The sequence below is a fragment of the Eretmochelys imbricata genome, chromosome 1 (assembly GCF_965152235.1).
Source record: "Eretmochelys imbricata isolate rEreImb1 chromosome 1, rEreImb1.hap1, whole genome shotgun sequence".
NCBI classification, from domain to species: Eukaryota; Metazoa; Chordata; order Testudines; family Cheloniidae; genus Eretmochelys; species Eretmochelys imbricata.
Genome location: NC_135572.1, coordinates 57,641,213 through 57,658,889, shown reverse-complemented (window position 1 = coordinate 57,658,889; position 17,677 = coordinate 57,641,213). Strand labels below are relative to the sequence as shown.

The 17,677-nt window shown below is 41.9% G+C and overlaps 1 protein-coding gene across 3 annotated transcripts in view; it reads left to right on the top strand.

Annotated features, from left to right (window-relative positions):
• Positions 1–4,590: 4,590 nt before the first annotated feature.
• RNASEH2B (ribonuclease H2 subunit B) overlaps positions 4,591–17,677 on the top strand; it is a 45,473-nt gene continuing 32,386 nt past the window's right edge. The window contains exon 1 of one of the 3 annotated variants that reach the window (XM_077810976.1): positions 4,591–4,632. Coding sequence is in view for 1 of the 3 variants with exons in the window: in XM_077810959.1 (XP_077667085.1) it covers positions 4,894–4,960 (67 nt within the window). In the remaining 2 variants the exon portion in view is untranslated. Of the gene's footprint in view, positions 4,633–4,708; positions 4,961–8,347; positions 8,536–17,677 lie in introns of those variants that run through there. The other 2 variants (XM_077810959.1, XM_077810968.1) reach the window with 2 other exon arrangements.

Genomic DNA, 17,677 nt, shown 5'->3' with positions numbered 1-17,677 from the left:
AGGCAAAAAAATTGTTGAAGGCAAGAGAGCACTCTGTAGGTGACTACATTGATAGCCAAATCTGTCCAAGAAGCTGTTGTCTGCTAATAATAATGACTAATAATAATGCATCACTTACTTTATGAGAATAAAGACAATAATTAAACTCAAGAATTGTCCATATCTGTTCTCAGAGTAGCAGCCGTGTTAGTCTGTATTCGCAAAAAGAAAAGGAATACTTGTGGCACCTTAGAGACTAACTAATTTATTTGAGCATAAGCTTTCATGAGCTACAGCTCACTTCATCAGATGCATAAAAGTGGAAAATGCAGTGAGGATGTTTTTATACACACAGACCATGAAAAAATGGGTGTTTTTCACTTCAAAAGATTTTCTCTCCCCCCACTCCACTCTCCTGCTGGTAATGGCTTATCTAAAGTGATCACTCTCCTTACAATGTGTATGATAATCAAGGTGGGCCATTTCCAGCATAAATCCAGGGTTTAACAAGAATGTCTGAGGAACAGGGTGGAGGGGGTCTGGGGGGGAGGAAAAAGCAAGGGGAAATTGGTTACCTTGCATAATGACTTAGCCACTCCCAGTCTCTATTCAAGCCTAAGTTAATTGTATCCAATTTGCAAATGAATTCCAATTCAGCAGTCTCTCGCTGGAGTCTGGTTTTGAAGTTTTTCTGTTGTAATATCGCAACTTTCATGTCTGTAATTGCGTGACCAGAGAGATTGAAGTGTTCTCCGACTGGTTTATGAATGTTATAATTCTTGACGTCTGATTTGTGTTCATTGATTCTTTTACGTAGAGACTGTCCAGTTTGACCAATGTACATGGCAGAGGGGCATTGCTTGCACATGATGGCATATATCACATCGGTAGATGTGCAGGTGAACGAGCCTCTGATAGTGTGGCTGATGTTATTAGGCCCTGTGATGGTGTCCCCTGAATAGATATGTGGGCACAGTTGGCAACGGGCTTTGTTGCAAGGATAGGTTCCTGGGTTAGTGGTTCTGTTGTGTGGTATATAGTTACTGGTGAGTATTTGCTTCAGGTTGGGGGGCTGTCTGTAGGCAAGGACTGGCCTGTCTCCCCAGATTTGTGAGAGTGATGGGTCGTCCTTCAGGATAGGTTGTAGATCCTTGATAATGCGTTGGAGAGGTTTTAGTTGGGGGCTGAAAGTGACGGCTAGTGGTGTTCTGTTATTTTCTTTATTAGGCCTGTCCTGTAGTAGGTGACTTCTGGGTACTCTTCTGGCTCTGTCAATCTGTTTCTTTACTTCAGCAAGTGGGTACTGTAGTTGTAAGAATGCTTGATAGAGATCTTATAGGTGTTTGTCTCTGTCTGAGGGGTTGGAGCAAATGCAGTTGTATCATAGAGCTTGGCTGTAGACAATGGATCATGTGGTGTGGTCTGGGTGAAAGCTGAGGCATGTAGGTAGGAATAGCGTTCAGTAGGTTTCTGGTATAGGGTGGTGTTTATGTGACCATCGCTTATTAGCACCGTAGTGTCCAGGAAGTGGATCTCTTGTGTGGACTGGTCCAGGCTGAGGTTGATGGTGGGATGGAAATTGTTGAAATCATGGTGGAATTCCTCAAGGGCTTCTTTTCCATGGGTCCAGATGATGAAGATGTCATCAATATAGCGCAAGTAGAGTAGGAACGTTAGGGGATGAGAGCTGAGGAAGCGTTGTTCTAAGTCAGCCATAAAAATGTTGGCATACTGTGGGGCCATGCGGGTACCCATAGCAGTGCTGCTGATTTGAAGGTATACATTGTCTCCAAATGTGAAATAGTTATGGGTGAGGACAAAGTCACAAAGTTCAGCCACCAGGTTTGCCGTGACATTATTGGGGATAGTGTTCCTGACGGCTTGTAGTCCATCTTTGTGTGGAATGTTGGTGTAGAGGGCTTCTACATCCATAGTGGCCAGGATGGTATTTTCAGGAAGATCACCGATGGATTGTAGTTTCCTTAGGAAGTTAGTGGTGTCTCGAAGACAGCTGGGAGTGCTGGTAGCGTAGGGCCTGAGGAGGGAGTCTACATAGCCAGACAATCCTGCTGTCAGGGTGCCAATGCCTGAGATGATGGGGCACCCAGGATTTCCAGGTTTATGGATCTTGGGTAGTAGATAGAATATCCCAGGTCGGGGTTTCAGGGGTGTGTCTGTGCGGATTTGATCTTGTGCTTTTTCAGGGAGTTTCTTGAGCAAATTCTGTAGTTTCTTTTGGTAACCCTCAGTGGGATCAGAGGGTAATGGCTTGTAGAAAGTGATGTTGGAGAGCTGCCGAGTAGCCTCTTGTTCATAGTCCGACCTATTCATGATGACAACAGCACCTCCTTTTGTCAGCCTTTTTGATTATTATGTCAGAGTTGTTTCTGAGGCTGTGGATGGCATTGTGTTCTGCACGGCTGAGGTTGTGGAGCAAGTGATGCTGCTTTTCCACAATTTCAGCCCGTGCACGTCGGCGGAAGCACTCTACGTAGAAGTCCAGTCTGCTGTCTCGGCCTTCAGGAGGAGTCCACCTAGAATCCTTCTTTTTGTAGTGTTGGTAGGAAGGTCTCTGTGGATTAGTATGTTATTCAGAGGAGTGTTGGAAATATTCCTTGAGTCGGAGACGTCGAAAATAGGATTCTAGGTCACCACAGAACTGTATCATGTTCGTGGGAGTGGAGGGGCAGAAGGAGAGGCCCCGAGATAGGACAGCTTCTTCTGCTGGGCTGAGAGTATAGTTGGACAGGTTAACAATATTGCTGGGTGGGTTGAGGGAACCATTGCTGTGGCCCCTTGTGGCATGTAGTAGTTTAGAAAGTTTCGTGTCCTTTTTCTTTTGTAGAGAAGCAAAGTTTGTGTTATAAATGGCTTGTCTAGTTTTAGTAAAGTCCAGCCACGAGGAAGTTTGTGTGGAAGGTTGTTTTTTTATGAGAGTATCCAGTTTTGAGAGCTCATTCTTAATCTTTCCCTGTTTGCATATCTGTTCTATTCAGTGTAATTTTTTGGCTGCTGCATCTGTGAGGTCTGGGCCACCAAAAGGCATTGCATTTTTAAAGCACTCCTCAGGATGGTAGGGGTCTGAGAAATCCCCTGAAATCCTGAAGATAAGGCTAAGGTAACCATATTTTCAGAATAAAAACCGGACACTTTTGTGGCTATATCTTTTAGGTTGGTGGAAACACTCATGCAAGAGGCAAAAGTACATTCTTAACAATGTGTGCTGGTGCCCCCTACAGCCAGCTTCTGACTCAAGTTGCTCATATTTCTTGGAGCAGAGGAGTTCTTGCAGTAATTTAGTGTTGAGAATAAATTTATCATGAAGTATTGAACAAGTGTTAACATTCACTTTGAGCAAAGTAACAGCCTTGACAGAGTTTACACTCATTCAACTTTTCTCTCCAAACACTATGCATCACAAAGAACGCTTTCCATTAGACTGTTGCTGGTAAACAGAACAAATTCTACCTTTGATACAAACACATTTTTAAAAATGAGCATGTTCATTGATGAAATGAAAAACCAGGACATTTCAAGTGCCCCAAAAGAAGGTCCTGGGATCCTAGGACATTATACAAAAAATCAGGATTGCTTTGGTAAAACTGGATATATGGTTTCTTTAGATATTCTTGAGCACGGCTTACGTTTTTCCAGGATCAAGGCCCAAATTATTATTGTTGCCAATATTTACAGAGAATATTTTCCAAATGAAAAACTTTCGCTGTAGACAGGTTTCAACACAGTAACCAATTCTGTTTGAGATATAGATGCTCTGGCAGAGATAACAAACACAGCCAGCTCCAGTGGATTTTATAATCACAGCAAACACAAACAGCGGGATTTATAAACTCTGCTGGTGAATTCTGCAAATCCGGTAGCGTGGGTAGTTTGTAAGGCCCTAAAGAGAATAACTGTGGAACCATATCAGGCCATCAGTTTATAAGCAGAACTTTCCAGTGATTTCTGCTTTGCAACACATGCCCTAATACAGCCCGTGGCTTTTCCTATGTCCCTGTCCCTCCTTAGGTTAAAAAAAAAATCAAGGAAAATTAAAATGAACGTAGGTTAACATAATTTTAAGGGTATAAATATATATAGCCAAACATCAGGGAATTGTTTTCTGTAACATGAACTTAGCCATTTGGCATATCCTGGCCTTGTCTTGACCTGCCGCTGTTTGGTTGTTTGGGTTTGTAGGATGGCAAACACCGTGCGCTGCGCTGCTATTTAATGCCCGCCTTAACAGATGCGAGTAACAGTGGTCTGGACCGGCTCTTTGGGGCGGGAATGGTCTTTGGGTTGTGGGTGGGCAGCACAGTGCGGCCCCGCCGCAGGCCTGGCGCCCCTGCAGTAGCGGGCACCCGCAGCCTGCGAGACGAATTTAACGCCACCCCCCTGTCACGCCCCTGGGGCTGGCGGGTAGGAGGGGAAGGCCGGGTGTGTGGTGAGCGGAGCGGGGGGAGGGGTTAGGGGACGTCAGTCCGTCCCTCAGCTCAAGGCGGGGCCCGGCAGCGCCCCACACGGAGCGGAGGGCTCAGGCGAGGGGGCCCGGCCTCGCCGCGCCAAGCTCGGGCCGAGCAGAGGGAGCCAGCGCGAGGCGCTGCAGTGTGTCAGGCCCCGCCTCCCCCGGGCTCGTACCATTTGGCGGCGCTGGTAGGGGGGGTGCGTGGCAAACCCCAGCCAGGGGTTCCCTGGCTGCCGCGCGAGCGACTGGACTCCCCTCTGATCCCCGCGCGCAGACCGCGCGGCCCCCGCCTTCCCCCGGGCTCTCGGGCCCGCGCCGGGCCTGGGGCAGCCCTGGCGGGAGGGCGCGGCGCCCGCGGCTCCCCCGCCCCGCGCGCCCGCCCGGGCCCCGCCGTTATTCGGACGCGGAGGCCGAGACGGGCAGCGCCAAGAGCGCGGGGGACCCGGACCATGCTGGGTAGCGGGCGGCGGCGCCCGGCGGACTCGCGCCCCGACCAGTGGGTGCTGGTTGCACCAGGTAACCCCCCCTCCCCCGGGGCAGCCCCGGCGCCCCGTCTCCCCACCAGCGCCCCCGGGGGAGATTGGACCTCCCTCAGCGCCCCAGGTACCACCCCCCCGCCACTAGGGCCCCGGGGAGACTTGAGCCCCCTGCCCCCACGAGCTGCCCCTGGGGAGACTGGAGCCTCCTGCCCCATCTCGGCAAGGAGGGGCACGATCTCAGTGCAGTGAGATTTGATCCCCCTGATCCACACCCGCTTCCCTTGTTGTGCCCCATCGAGTCTCCGGGAGCAGCACCCAGCGGGGTTGAGGGGCTGCTCTTTGTAGAAGGTTAAATTCTTTGCAGCTGTATTGCAGTCAAGGCAGGGGGCAGGAGGCGTATTTAAGGCAGGATTTGATGGTCTATATCTGCTGCCCCTTCCCTCTCACGAGTGAGCTAGATGCATCTCAAAGGCTACTGATGCTGCAGAAAGAGAGAGATCTTCCCTTATCAAATACTTAGATTTCCTTGGCTGATTTACACCCTAGTCAAGACCTCTCTGTATATCCAGCCAACCCCTATCGTGCTAAGAAGCAGGATCATCTACTGGACCTTCCTGTGTGTAACCTTAAGCAAAGTCTTACAGAGTTCACCATTCTGCTTCTCAGTCCATACTCAATATTTTCCTACATCGCTGGGATGTCATAAGGCTTAACTCATTAGAATTAGTAAATTGCTGTGAGATCCTTGGAGAGAAGGTGCTGTGCAAGTGCAAAATATCATTTCTAGAGTACTCTCGCAGGTGCTTGATCTCACCTGTTTTTGATGATCTCTCGTGAAGGAGCCTTACTTACTTCACAGTTTATTCTGTCTTCTGTTTTCTAAAGGGAATGGCGTAGAGACATAAACATCAGATTCGAAACACTTAGACCCCTCTGAAACACAGAGTTCTAAACCTGGTGGGGTCTACTCAACCCTTCATCCTTATAGGATAAAACAGAATTCCCTGTATCTGATGGAAGAATGTTTCAGATGAGGGCCTTAAAAACTGAAATCATCTCTGGCCTGTATTTCCCTCCACTCCACAACTGTCATTCAGTATGATTTGTAAATGTAAAATTGCATTACTGCTAATTTTTTGCAGTGTCTGGATTTAAAATGTCATCTGATTCTTAGGTTTCAGAGTAGCAGCCGTGTTAGTCTGTATCCGTAAAAAGAAAAGGAGTACTTGTGGCACCTTGGAGACTAACACATTTATTAGAGCATAGGCTTTTGTGAGCTACCGTATGGTAACACCCATTGTTTCATGTTCTCTGTGTATATAAAATCTCCCCACTATATTTTCCACTGTATGCATCCGATGAAGTGAGCTGTAGCTCACGAAAGCTTATGCTCTAATAAATGTGTTAGTTTCTAAGGTGCCACAAGTACATCTGATTCTTACCTTCAGTTATCTCCAAACAAAAGATTGGTTAATTTTTAAATGAAGGTGGCTGAGAGAGAATGTGCACAAACTGTAGGAAACGGAGAAAAGATGCATTTCTCAACCCTATTTTCTTCTGGATTTGCTGATTCCTCCCTGTCTGTTCCACACTTGGATCTGAGATACAGAGTGTACAAGATGCTGCTGCTGATAGTAATAATAACTAGGGCTATCAATTAATCGCAGTTAACTCATGCGATTAACTCAAAAAAATGAATCACGGTTCAAAAAATGAATTGCGATTAATCACACTAATAACAATAGAATACCAATTGAAATTTACTAAATATTTTTGGATGTTTTTCTACATTTTCAGTATTGATTTCAATTACAACACAGAATACAAAGTGCACAGTGCTCACTTTATATTATTATTTTTGATTACCAATATATGTGCTGTAAAAATGATAAACGAAAGAAATAGTGTATTTCAATTCACATCATACGAGTACTGAAGTGTAATGTCTTTATCATGAAAGTGTAATTTACAAATGCAGATTTTTTTTTTTGGTTACATAACTGCACTCAAAAACAAAAGTGTAAAACTTCAGAGCCAAGTCCACTTGGTCCTACTTCTTATTCTGCCAATAGCTAAGGCAAACAAGTTTGTTTATATTGACGGGAGATACTGCTGCCTGCTCCTTATTTACAACGTCACCTGAAAGTGAGAACAAGCGTTCGCATGGCACTTTTGTAGCTGGTGTTGCAAGGTATTTACATGCTAATATGCTAAACATTCATATACCCCTTCCATGCTTCAGCCGCCATTCCAGAGGACATGCTGATGATGCTCATTAAAAAAAATAATGGGTCAATTAAATTTGTGACTGTACTCCTTGCGGGGAGAATTATATGTCTCCTACTCTGTTTTGTCTGCATTCTGCATATGTTTCATGTTATAGCAGTCTTGGATGATGATGACCCAGCACATGTTTGTTTTAAGAACACTTTCACAGCAGATTTGACAAAATACAAAGAAGGTACCGATGTGAGATTTCTAAAACTAGCTACAGCACTCAACCTAAGGTTTAAGAATCTGAAGTGCTGTCTAAAATCTGAGAGGGATGAGGTGTGGAGCATGCTTTTAGAAGTCTTAAAAGTGCAACACTCTGATGCAGAAACTACAGAACCCAAACCACCAAAAAGAGAATCAACCTTCTGCTGGTGGCATCTGACACAGATGATGAAAATGAACATGTGTTGGTCTGCACTGCTTTGGATCGTTATCAAGCAGAACCCATCATCAGCATGGAACCATGTCCTCTGGAATGGTGGTTGAAGCATAAAGGGACATACGAACTTTTAACGCATCTTATACATAAATATCTTGCAATGCCAGCTACAACAGTGCCATGCAAATGCCTGTTCTCACTTTCAGGTGACGTTGTAAATAAGAAGCAGGCAGCACTATCTCCTGCAAATTGTAACCAACTTTGTCTGCGTGATTGGCTGACCAAGAAGTAGGACTGAGTGGACTTGTTGGCTTTAAAGTTTATATTGTTTCGTTTTTGAATGTAGTTGTTTATTTTTTTTCTACATAATTCTACATTTGTAAGTTCAACTTTCATGGTAAAGAGATTGCACTATGGTACTTGTATGAGGTGAATTGAAAAATACAATTATTTTGTTTTTTACAGTGCAAATATTTGTAATATAAAAGTGAGCACTGTACACTTTGTATTGTTGTAATTGAAATTAATATATTTGAAAATGTAGTAAACATCCAAAAATATTTTAAATAAATGGTATTCTATTGTTGTTTAACAGCACAATGAATCATGATTAACTTTTTTAAGCGCTTGACAGCCCTAATAATAACTGCTAGCTCTTATATCATGCATTTCATCTGCAGATCTCAAAGCAGTTTACAATAGAGGTCAGTATCATTCTCCTCATTTTACAGATGGGAAAACTGAGGTACCAGGCGAGGTGAAGTGAGGTCACCTACCAGCCTAGTGACAAAACCAGGAATAGAACCCAGATTTCCTGAATTCCAGTATAGGATGAGGCATCCGATGAAGTGGGTATTCACCCACGAAAGCTTATGCTCCAATACGTCTGTTAGTCTATAAGGTGCCACAGGACTCTTCGCCACTTCTTACTTTGACATCTATGCAAACTTCAGTTTAAAGTTAAGTACTGTATTCAAACAGCTGACTTTGCCAAAAAATGCCTCTTTCCTATTAATTTTAACACACTTAACTTTATGCATGTGAGCAGTCAGTTCTGTGCAAAATGTTAATCTCTCACATCAGCATTTTCAGAAGTGGAGCCAGAGCTTGTAAATTCCAGGAACTCAGGTTTCCTTACAGAGGCTATGTGTACACTAGGGGGGCTTTACTGGTGTAGTATAGGTATAATATACCAGCAGAGTGCTCCTGGTGTGGGAACAGCTGCACTGGCAAAGCTGCCAACTTTGCCAGCAAAGTTTATAAAGTTCATCAAATGTATAGGAAAGTTTATTAAATTCAGTAGAACCTGAAAGCACATATGGAGTTTCAAAAGTCCACAGCAAACAGCTCCAAGGTTTTGCTGCTGACATAATCAGAAATAGTCCTATGGTTGAGGTCTAATTGAAGACCACTGAATATAATAAATGTAATGTTTTTTGATTAAGTGTTTTTGAGAAATTACAAGAAGTTGAATACCATTTTTTGAAGTCCCATATTTCAGAACTCCTTTGCAACTCCTTTGTGGGGTAGGTTAGTAACAAGTTTCTGATCTTATGCAGGGAAACATTGAATTATGGAGAGAAAAGATTTGTTTTAATGTTACAACAAGAAGCACAAAAGAGCTAATTGTTACTTTTTCTTCTTGGAAAGTAGGTACATCCAAAGGGTCCAATCCTAGAAACACTAAGGCACACCTGTAGCTGCTCACATGAGTAATCTTAGCATTAGAATATCTCACATGGGTGTTGATATCATGTACCACCCTATATATTCAGTAGCATTATTTTCACCTGGACATGAATAGTTCATCTTGCTTTGATTATGCCTTATTTTAACATTAATGGAGAGGATGGGCTAATTCTGCAAAGAAGCAGATGTCTTGGAATCAGTCCAGATAGAGAAGGGAAACTGAAATTAGGGGACTTGTCAGCAAGTATTCAGAAGTGAAACTGAAACTCTACCTAAATCGTGTATCTTGATATCTGTCAAGCCCCAAGCAGCATGACAGCAGCTTGCTATATTGAAAATGGTGTGAAATAGAGTGCTACAAAGTTAGGGCCTGACCCTGCAAACCCTTAACCACATGCACAACTTTTCTCATGTGAATAGTCCCATTGTACTGAGAATTATTATTGTATTAATGTCACAGGGACCATTGAACAGACCTAGCATGATTTTTAGTTGCTAATGGCAGATTGGATTGAAAACAGTTAGCTAGAAATAAAAAGCTCTGTTATTCCATTATCCATCTCCTGAGTCATCATTCAGACTGATAGTAAATCTTAATATGAAACTTTTGCACTTCAGTTAATGGTGACATGCTTTTCCCCGGCTGATCACTGTGATGCAGCATTGGAAATGGCAAGATATTGTCAGTACTTGCAACAGAAATCAGTGGAATGCCAAATAGTTAAATTGGAAGGCTGAGTGGTGCAATTTCTGAGTCTTCAGTTGAAGTAATCACATGAGCAAAGAAAAAGCCTGTTTTCATCGTTTAATAATGAAAGGAACCGTTATTTTGTGGTTTACTTTTTCATCTGCAGGATACTTGGCATGTTTCCTGAGCAAATGTTGTTTACCAAATTATCAGATTGAGACTGTGCTATCAACCCATAGGGCATCAGCAAGCATAACTGAATATGTGGGGCTTTCATATTAGCCTAAGGAATAAGAGAAGGAGAGTGACCAACTTGAAAACTCTGGATCATATTGGAAAAGTAGTCATATTAAAATAAGTTCTAGGACACATAGTATGTAAAATATAATTTATATTAACAACTTAGACAGATTATATTTATTTTTTTACATGTCATTACTCCTGGGGGCATTTAAAAATTTAAAAATTCTGTGCACAATATTTTAAAATTCTGCACAATTCTGCAAATTTTATTTGTCAAAATAACACTACAAGTTAATCACGCCAATTCCAATTATTTTGGTAATGTATTTCAAAATACCTGTCAGCAAATATATCTGTAACAATTCAGACATGCACAAAAATTCCCCCGGGAGTAGAGAGTTAAAGAAACCCCTATGACAACCCAGTTCCTGTTTCTCTGTCCCCTTTGCCCCCCCTCCGGATCCCAGCCAGGGGGCCAGACACCCACAACCCCTCGCCCACAAGCCTACCTGTGGGGCCCCCCCCACAGCCAATATATCCAAACCTCCTCCCCAGAGTCCAGCAGCAAGGCCCCCCCAACCCAGATAGCCCGGTCCGCTCCCAGAGCCCAGCTGCGGGGGCCCCCCATGCCCAAACACACTTCCTCCCTCAGAGCCCAGGGATCCAGATGGAGAAACAGCCTGATGCTTGGTCCCAGGCTTGCACAGAGTTTCCTGCATATTGCCCTCTCTTTCCCTCAGGGAATGCTGGGAACTGCAGCTTCCAGGAACCTTCTAGCTCTTTCTCCCTCCCCCCAAGCAGTGTCTTCTATGTGCAAGCTGGTCTCTGCTGAGTCCATTGGTTCCTAGTGGCAGCTAGCAGCAGTAGAGCCCATTTCTGTGGGGGAAAGGAAATTCTGTGTGCAAAACATTAATTTCTGCAAAATTCTGCATTACGCAGTGGTACAGAATTCCCCCAGGAGCAGCATGTTAAGATCCTGCCTTTTAAAACATTTGGTTTTGTTCATTTCTGTTTAACCTAAAATAAAAGCTGTTTAGCCCAATTTGTTCATCTGCCAAAGAGCAAAACACAGTAGTAGAGTTATAAAACAGGATCCAGGAATTGCTTAGAATTTGAAATTCAGAGAGACATTTGGACTTTCATATTTATCTGTCTCTTCAACAACATTCCCTGAACAAGTAGGTTTAAAAAAAATCCAATAAGAACTTTGTACATATTACATAAAAACACTGCAGAATATATATTAATATTAAAGTCATCTTAAAAAGTTAGTGGATTAAGTGTCCAGGCCAAATTCAGTGGCGAGTTTAGAGAGCGGCTTTGTTGGCATAATTTACCTGTGCTTCCCCCAATGTGTACATTATATCAGCTTAGATTCCCTTACACTTAAGACATTTTACCAACAGGTAATTTGCACCCATTCTAATATGTCATCTCTGAATATGGTCCACTAAGTATAAGGAAGACTACTCTGATGTAACTCATAAGCTGAGGGGCCAGAAGAGAGGAGTATAGCAAGTAAAATAACCGAAAAGAGATGTGAGACCTTCCCCTCCTTCTGTTCCTATCTTCTGGCTCCTGAGTGAGCAAGTTACATCAATTTAGGCATTGTCTACACTCAGAAATAAATCTGATTCAGCAGTTGGTGTACCTGCACCAACGCTGACACTTAAGCATAGACAAGAGGAAGCTGGGGTTTGCATCAGTTAAGCTAGTCAGGATTTAACCTTGCTTACGCTAATCAGTTTACTCATACTTCAGTGGGTGCAAACTCTGGCATGCCCTTATCTACACCTAGGGTTCAGCATGGTTACAGCTACACCGATTGCTGAATTAGTGCTATTTCTCTGTAGACAAGTCTTAGACTTACTCCTTGTTAGTTGCTTTAAAAAAGGTGAATTATGCCTGAACGGGGTGAAGCCAGAGGAGGGTTATAGTGGTCCTCATAGGCAAAATCAGTCATTCCATTTGGGAATAGGGGCAAAAGACTAACCAAAACATCTGGTAGTTTTTTCTCTGAAGTTTCACTCAAGATAACTCATGTTTGTCCGTGACTGCACCTTACAATTCACAGGTGATACATAAGGTGGTGTGAGTTTGAGGAGTGCAACTTGTACCACCTTAAACATCATTTCTGAATTTAGTCCTTTGCTGGAGAGTACCAATCAATGTTTCAGCAATTGCCAGACTGATAACCATTAGCGCATTGACAGTAAGCATTGGAGAAGTCCTCGCTCAATTTTTGAAGATAGTATTACAGATTTGTTATGAAGAAAGCCAGAAATGTAAGCTCTCCAGCACTTTCTGATGTTTGAACATAGTTGAGAAATCGAATGCAAAAGCAAAATTTTCAAAGAACATACAATGGATGCTCCTACAGAATGTGTCTGTGCAAAAATGCCTGTTTTCTAAAGTAGTTGAGGTTTTTCTGAAGATGAAGTATCGGACTGGGAGTCAAGAAATCAAGTTTATAGTCCTGTCTTTGATACTTGACTGACTTTCTGACCTCTACCAAGTCACTTATCCTCTGTGTAACTGAGTTGATTCCTCTGTTGATTGGAACTAATGCATTCCTCATATTGATTATTAATTAAACTTTGTAAAACTCTTGGATGATGTAAAGTGTCATAAATCCTATGTAATCTTATTCAGCCCTTCTAAAAGGTCTGTATTACTTATAAGCCTGGGTTGCAGAGTCGTAGGGCATCACACTTATGTACCATAGAGTTGTTGGTACTGAGCTAAAGCCATGTACTTCAGAATTCCTTGACTCCACGAGGTACACAGATGAAGCGAGATTATTAGATCTAAAATATCGGCAGTATTAGTATGTCACTTTGTCTTTATTTAAAGCTTTTATTAAAATATCTATCAAAAGGACTTCATCAAAATGTTCCCATGTTATAAACAATGTGCAAAGGCTGCATGGGCTGGCAGTACTGCTGGGAATGGAAGAAAATACAGTTATGTAGATGACTTTAAACTAGATAAATCCATATGTTTTAATATCTGTTTTTAAATGAAATCTTAACTTTGTAGTTCCAGACTTTTTAATGAGCCTTTCTTTTTGAAAAAAAGCCCTCAATGTTCTTTTAAGGCTAACCTTAATGGCATCTCTTTGCCTGAGAATTCCATATCCTTTGATACCAGTCTGTTAAACAGAGTATTCATTTCTAAAATGTGCTTATAAAAATAGATTTTGGGTCATCCATTATTGCTTCATGTAGCTTGGTGGGGTTTTATGCTCCTTCATGTAGTAGAAGTATAACGCAGAACTGCATTGGGCCTGGTGTTGGCACGGAGAGAAACTGGCCTGCCAGGGGGATTCAAGGGCTGTGATGAAATGAAAGGTGGAGCTAGCGATTAGCAGCTGTCAGAACATCAAGGGTCAATTTCACCAGCCTGAATTAAAGAAAAAGAAAATGCACTTCCAATTTAGTCATGTAACAATAACCATTATATAATATGGAATTTGGTTGTATGTCTGACCTCCAGGAAATGTGATAAGGTTTCCCGCAAGATTTTAGGAATGAGTCAGGCAAGTGAAAGTCATCAGATGACCTGAGCGTTTTCGTTAAATGTGAAAGAAGTCTGGACACTTTTAAAAAGCTTTAATTGTTTATTCTGGTATTATTTTAGACTTGGCCTGTGTTAAACTGAGAGAGGCTTTCATGTGAGGGAATGCATGACGATAGAAAGTAAGGGTGCTGGGATTACCGTTTAGTGTACCTGCTGTGCTGCACATTTTCAAAGCTTTTATAGCCTCTCTTAAATCAGGTTCAGGATAGAGTAAGTTGTGAAATTCACTTTGTAGACTTCAGTGAAAATGACGTGTCCATCTCAAAGCATTTTTTTAAAACTGTTTAGTGTTACTTGATGAATACTGCAAAGATTACCGTAGCATATATCTTAAATGATTTATAGCAAAACCAATTTTAGAGAGACACAAGGTGGATGAGGTAATATAAAAAAGGTAATAAAAAAAGCTCAAAAGCTTTTCTCTCTCTCTCTCCAGTAGAAGTTGGTCCAATAAGACAGTGGTTCTCAACCGAGGGTACGTGTATCTCTGGGGGTACACAGAGGTCTTCCAGGGGGTACATCAGTTTATCTAGATATTTGCCTAGTTTTACAACAGGCTGCATAAAAAGCACTAGCAAAGTCAGTACCAACTAAAATTTCATACAGACAATGACTTGTTTATACTGCTCTATATACTATACACTGAAATGTAAGTACAGTATTTATATTTCAGTTGATTTATAATTATATGGTAAAACTGAAAAAGTAAGCAATTTTTCAGTAACAGTGTGCTGTGACACTTCTGTATTTATGTCTGATTTTTGTAAGCAAGTAGTTTTTAAGAGAGGTGAAACTTTGGGGTACATAAGACAAATCAGATTCCTGAAAGGGGTACAGTAGTCTGGAAAGGTTGAGAGCCACTGCAGTGAATGATATTACCTCACCCACCTTGTCTCTCTAATACCCTGGGACTAACACAGCTACAACAATGCTGCATAAAACCAGTTTTAACATTTATTTAAACAGCCCCATAAACACATTATGCTTACTTCTTAATTACCTTGTTAGGGTTATAAAGGCACTATATATTTGAGTGAATCTGTGTAATGTAGTCATATTCTAAATGCTGTGCTGGATGAACAGTTGTCTAGTTTATCTGTTGCTAATACACCCACCTTTACTGGGTGAGCAGTTTTGTCTACCTGCCTCCATCTTGGTACAGTGTCTAGGTGCAGTATAATTAATTGAAAGGCATAATTTCTAATCAAAAGACCTTGCATACACTCACTAACTTGTTTTTTGCTCATATAAAAGCAACCCTTTGGGGCAGAGTTTATAAAAACTATTCTTGTATATTGTGGCAAATAATCCATCTTCCTTTAGGATTTAACAAGAGACCTCTTGCATCTTTGGTTTGGTTTTTAGTTATATTCTCCAATTTTTTTAACCAATTATGGGTCTTAGACCTTAAGACAAAAGACACATTTTAATTCTTAGTTTTCCTGGAAACAACAAAGCTGCTTTGATATTTCTTTTTAAGAAAGCCCATTAACTTAGCAACAACATTATCTTTTTCACTGAATATGGGGCTGAAAACCTCAAAAAAAAAAAAAAAAAGGCAATCCAGTTACTTTGTAAGTAAAGATCTCTGTGCCTTTTATAGGGCTTGCAAAATGTGGTCTTTTTCTCTTATATCTGATGCCCTTTCCACAAAAGTAATGCTTTCTTACCCTGACTTCTTATTCTTGAGTATTCTCTCCTGTATGTGTTCCATTTAAATAGGGGGTTCTTAATATTTCAAGGCCAAGTTGGTTTGGTATCTATTTCTGCAAGACAGCACCATTGCAATGTTTTCGCCGTCTGCATGCCAACCTGATTTTCAAGCATAACTGATTTCTAATGAAAATTACTTCTAGTCAATGGAAGAAATGACAGAGTAGGTCTGGTGGGGACATGACATTGTATGTGAAAGAAAGCCTAGAGTCACATAAAGTAAACATCTTAAACGAATCAAAGTGTACCATAGAATCTCTATGGATAGAAATTCAGTGCTTGGACAATCAGACTATAGTAGTATGAATTTACTACTGGCTCCCTGACCAGGATGGTGATAGTGATTGTGAAATCCTCAGGGAGATTAGACAGGCTACAAAGACAGAAAACAAATTAATGATTGGGGGATTTCAGGTATCCTCATATTGACTGGGTATATGTCACCTCAGGAAGGGACACAGAGATAAAATTTCTAGACATCATAAATAACTGCTTGTTGGAACAGCTTGTCCTGGAATCCACAAAGGGAGAGCCAATTCTTGTTTTAATTCTAAGTGATACACAGGATCTGGTCCAACAGGTGGAAGTTGGGTCCTAGTGAGGAAAATAGAAAGGAGCATAAACTCTGGCAAGTCAAGCGTAAACTAGGGCAGGCCAAGAAAAAATTTGAAGAGCAACTAGAAAAAGACACACTAACAGCAAATATTTTTTTAAGTGCATCAGAAGCACGAAGCCTACCAAACAGTCAGCGGGGCCACTGGACAATCAAGGTGCTAAAGGAGCACTGTAGGAAGACAAGTCCGTTATGGAGATGTTAAATGAATTCTTTGTATTGGTCTTCACTGTATTGGATGTGAGGGACATCCCTGCATCTGAGCCATTTTTTTAGGTGACAAATCTGAGGAACTTTCACAGCTTGAGAAGTCAGTAGAGGAGGTTTTGGAACAAATAGATAAATTAAACAGTAATATGCCACCAGGACCACTTGGTATTCACCCAGGAGTTCTGAAGAAACTCAGATATGAAAATACAGAACGACTACCTGTGATATACCTATCACTTACATCAGCCTCTGTATCAGATAACTGAAGGGTAGCTAATGGAACACCAATTTTTAACAAAGTCCCCAGAGGTGATCCTGGCAATTACAGGCCAGTAAGCCTAACTTGAGTACCAGGAAATTGGTTGAATCTCTAGGTAACAAAAAAATTATCAGGTACATAGATGAACACAATGCGTTGGCTTTTATAAAGGCAAATGCTGCCTCACCAATCTAGTAGAATTCTTTGAAGGTGCCGACAAACATGGACAAGGGTGATCCAATGGATATAGTGTAATTGGACTTTCAGAAAGCCTTTGACAAGGTCCGTCACCAAAGGCTTTTAAGCAGAGTATGCAGTCATGGGATAAGAGGGAAGGTCCTCTCATGAATCGGTAACTGGTTTCAAGCTAGGAAACAAGGGGTATCTCTACAGAGCAATTAGACACTCATGGCTGGCCCATGCCAGCTGACTCTGACTCCCAGGACTCAGGTTAAGGGGCTATTTAATTGTGGTGTAGATGTTCAGGCTCAGGCCTGAATGTCTGCACCACAATTAAACAGCCCTTTAATCCAAGCACCCTGAGCTTGAGTCAGCTGGTACTGGCCTGCTGTGGGTTTTTAATGACAGTATAGGCATACCCAAAGGGTAGGAATAAATGGAGAGAGGTAAATAGGAGGGTCCCCAAAGGATCTGTGCTGGGACCAGACCGTTCAACATACTTATAAATGGTCTGGGAAAGGGGGTAAATGATGAGGTGGCAAAATTTGCAGGTGATACAAAATTACTTAAGATAGTTAGGTCCAAAGCTGACTTTGAAGAGTTACAAAGGGATCTCACAGAGCTGTGTGACTGTGACAAAATGGCAAATGAAATTCAGTGTTGATGAGGGCAAAGTAGTGCGTTTTTGAAAACATAATTCCAACTATACATACAAAACCATGATGTCTAAAGGAGTTGTTACTGCATAAGAAAGAGATTGTGGAGGCACTGTGGATAGTTCTCTGAAAACCTCCACTGAGTGTGCAGCAGCAATCAAAGGAGTGGAAAAAAAGCTAACTGAATGTTAGGACCATTAGGAAAGGGATAGAAAACAAAACTGAAAATATCATAACACCACTGTATAAATCCATGGAACACCCACACCCG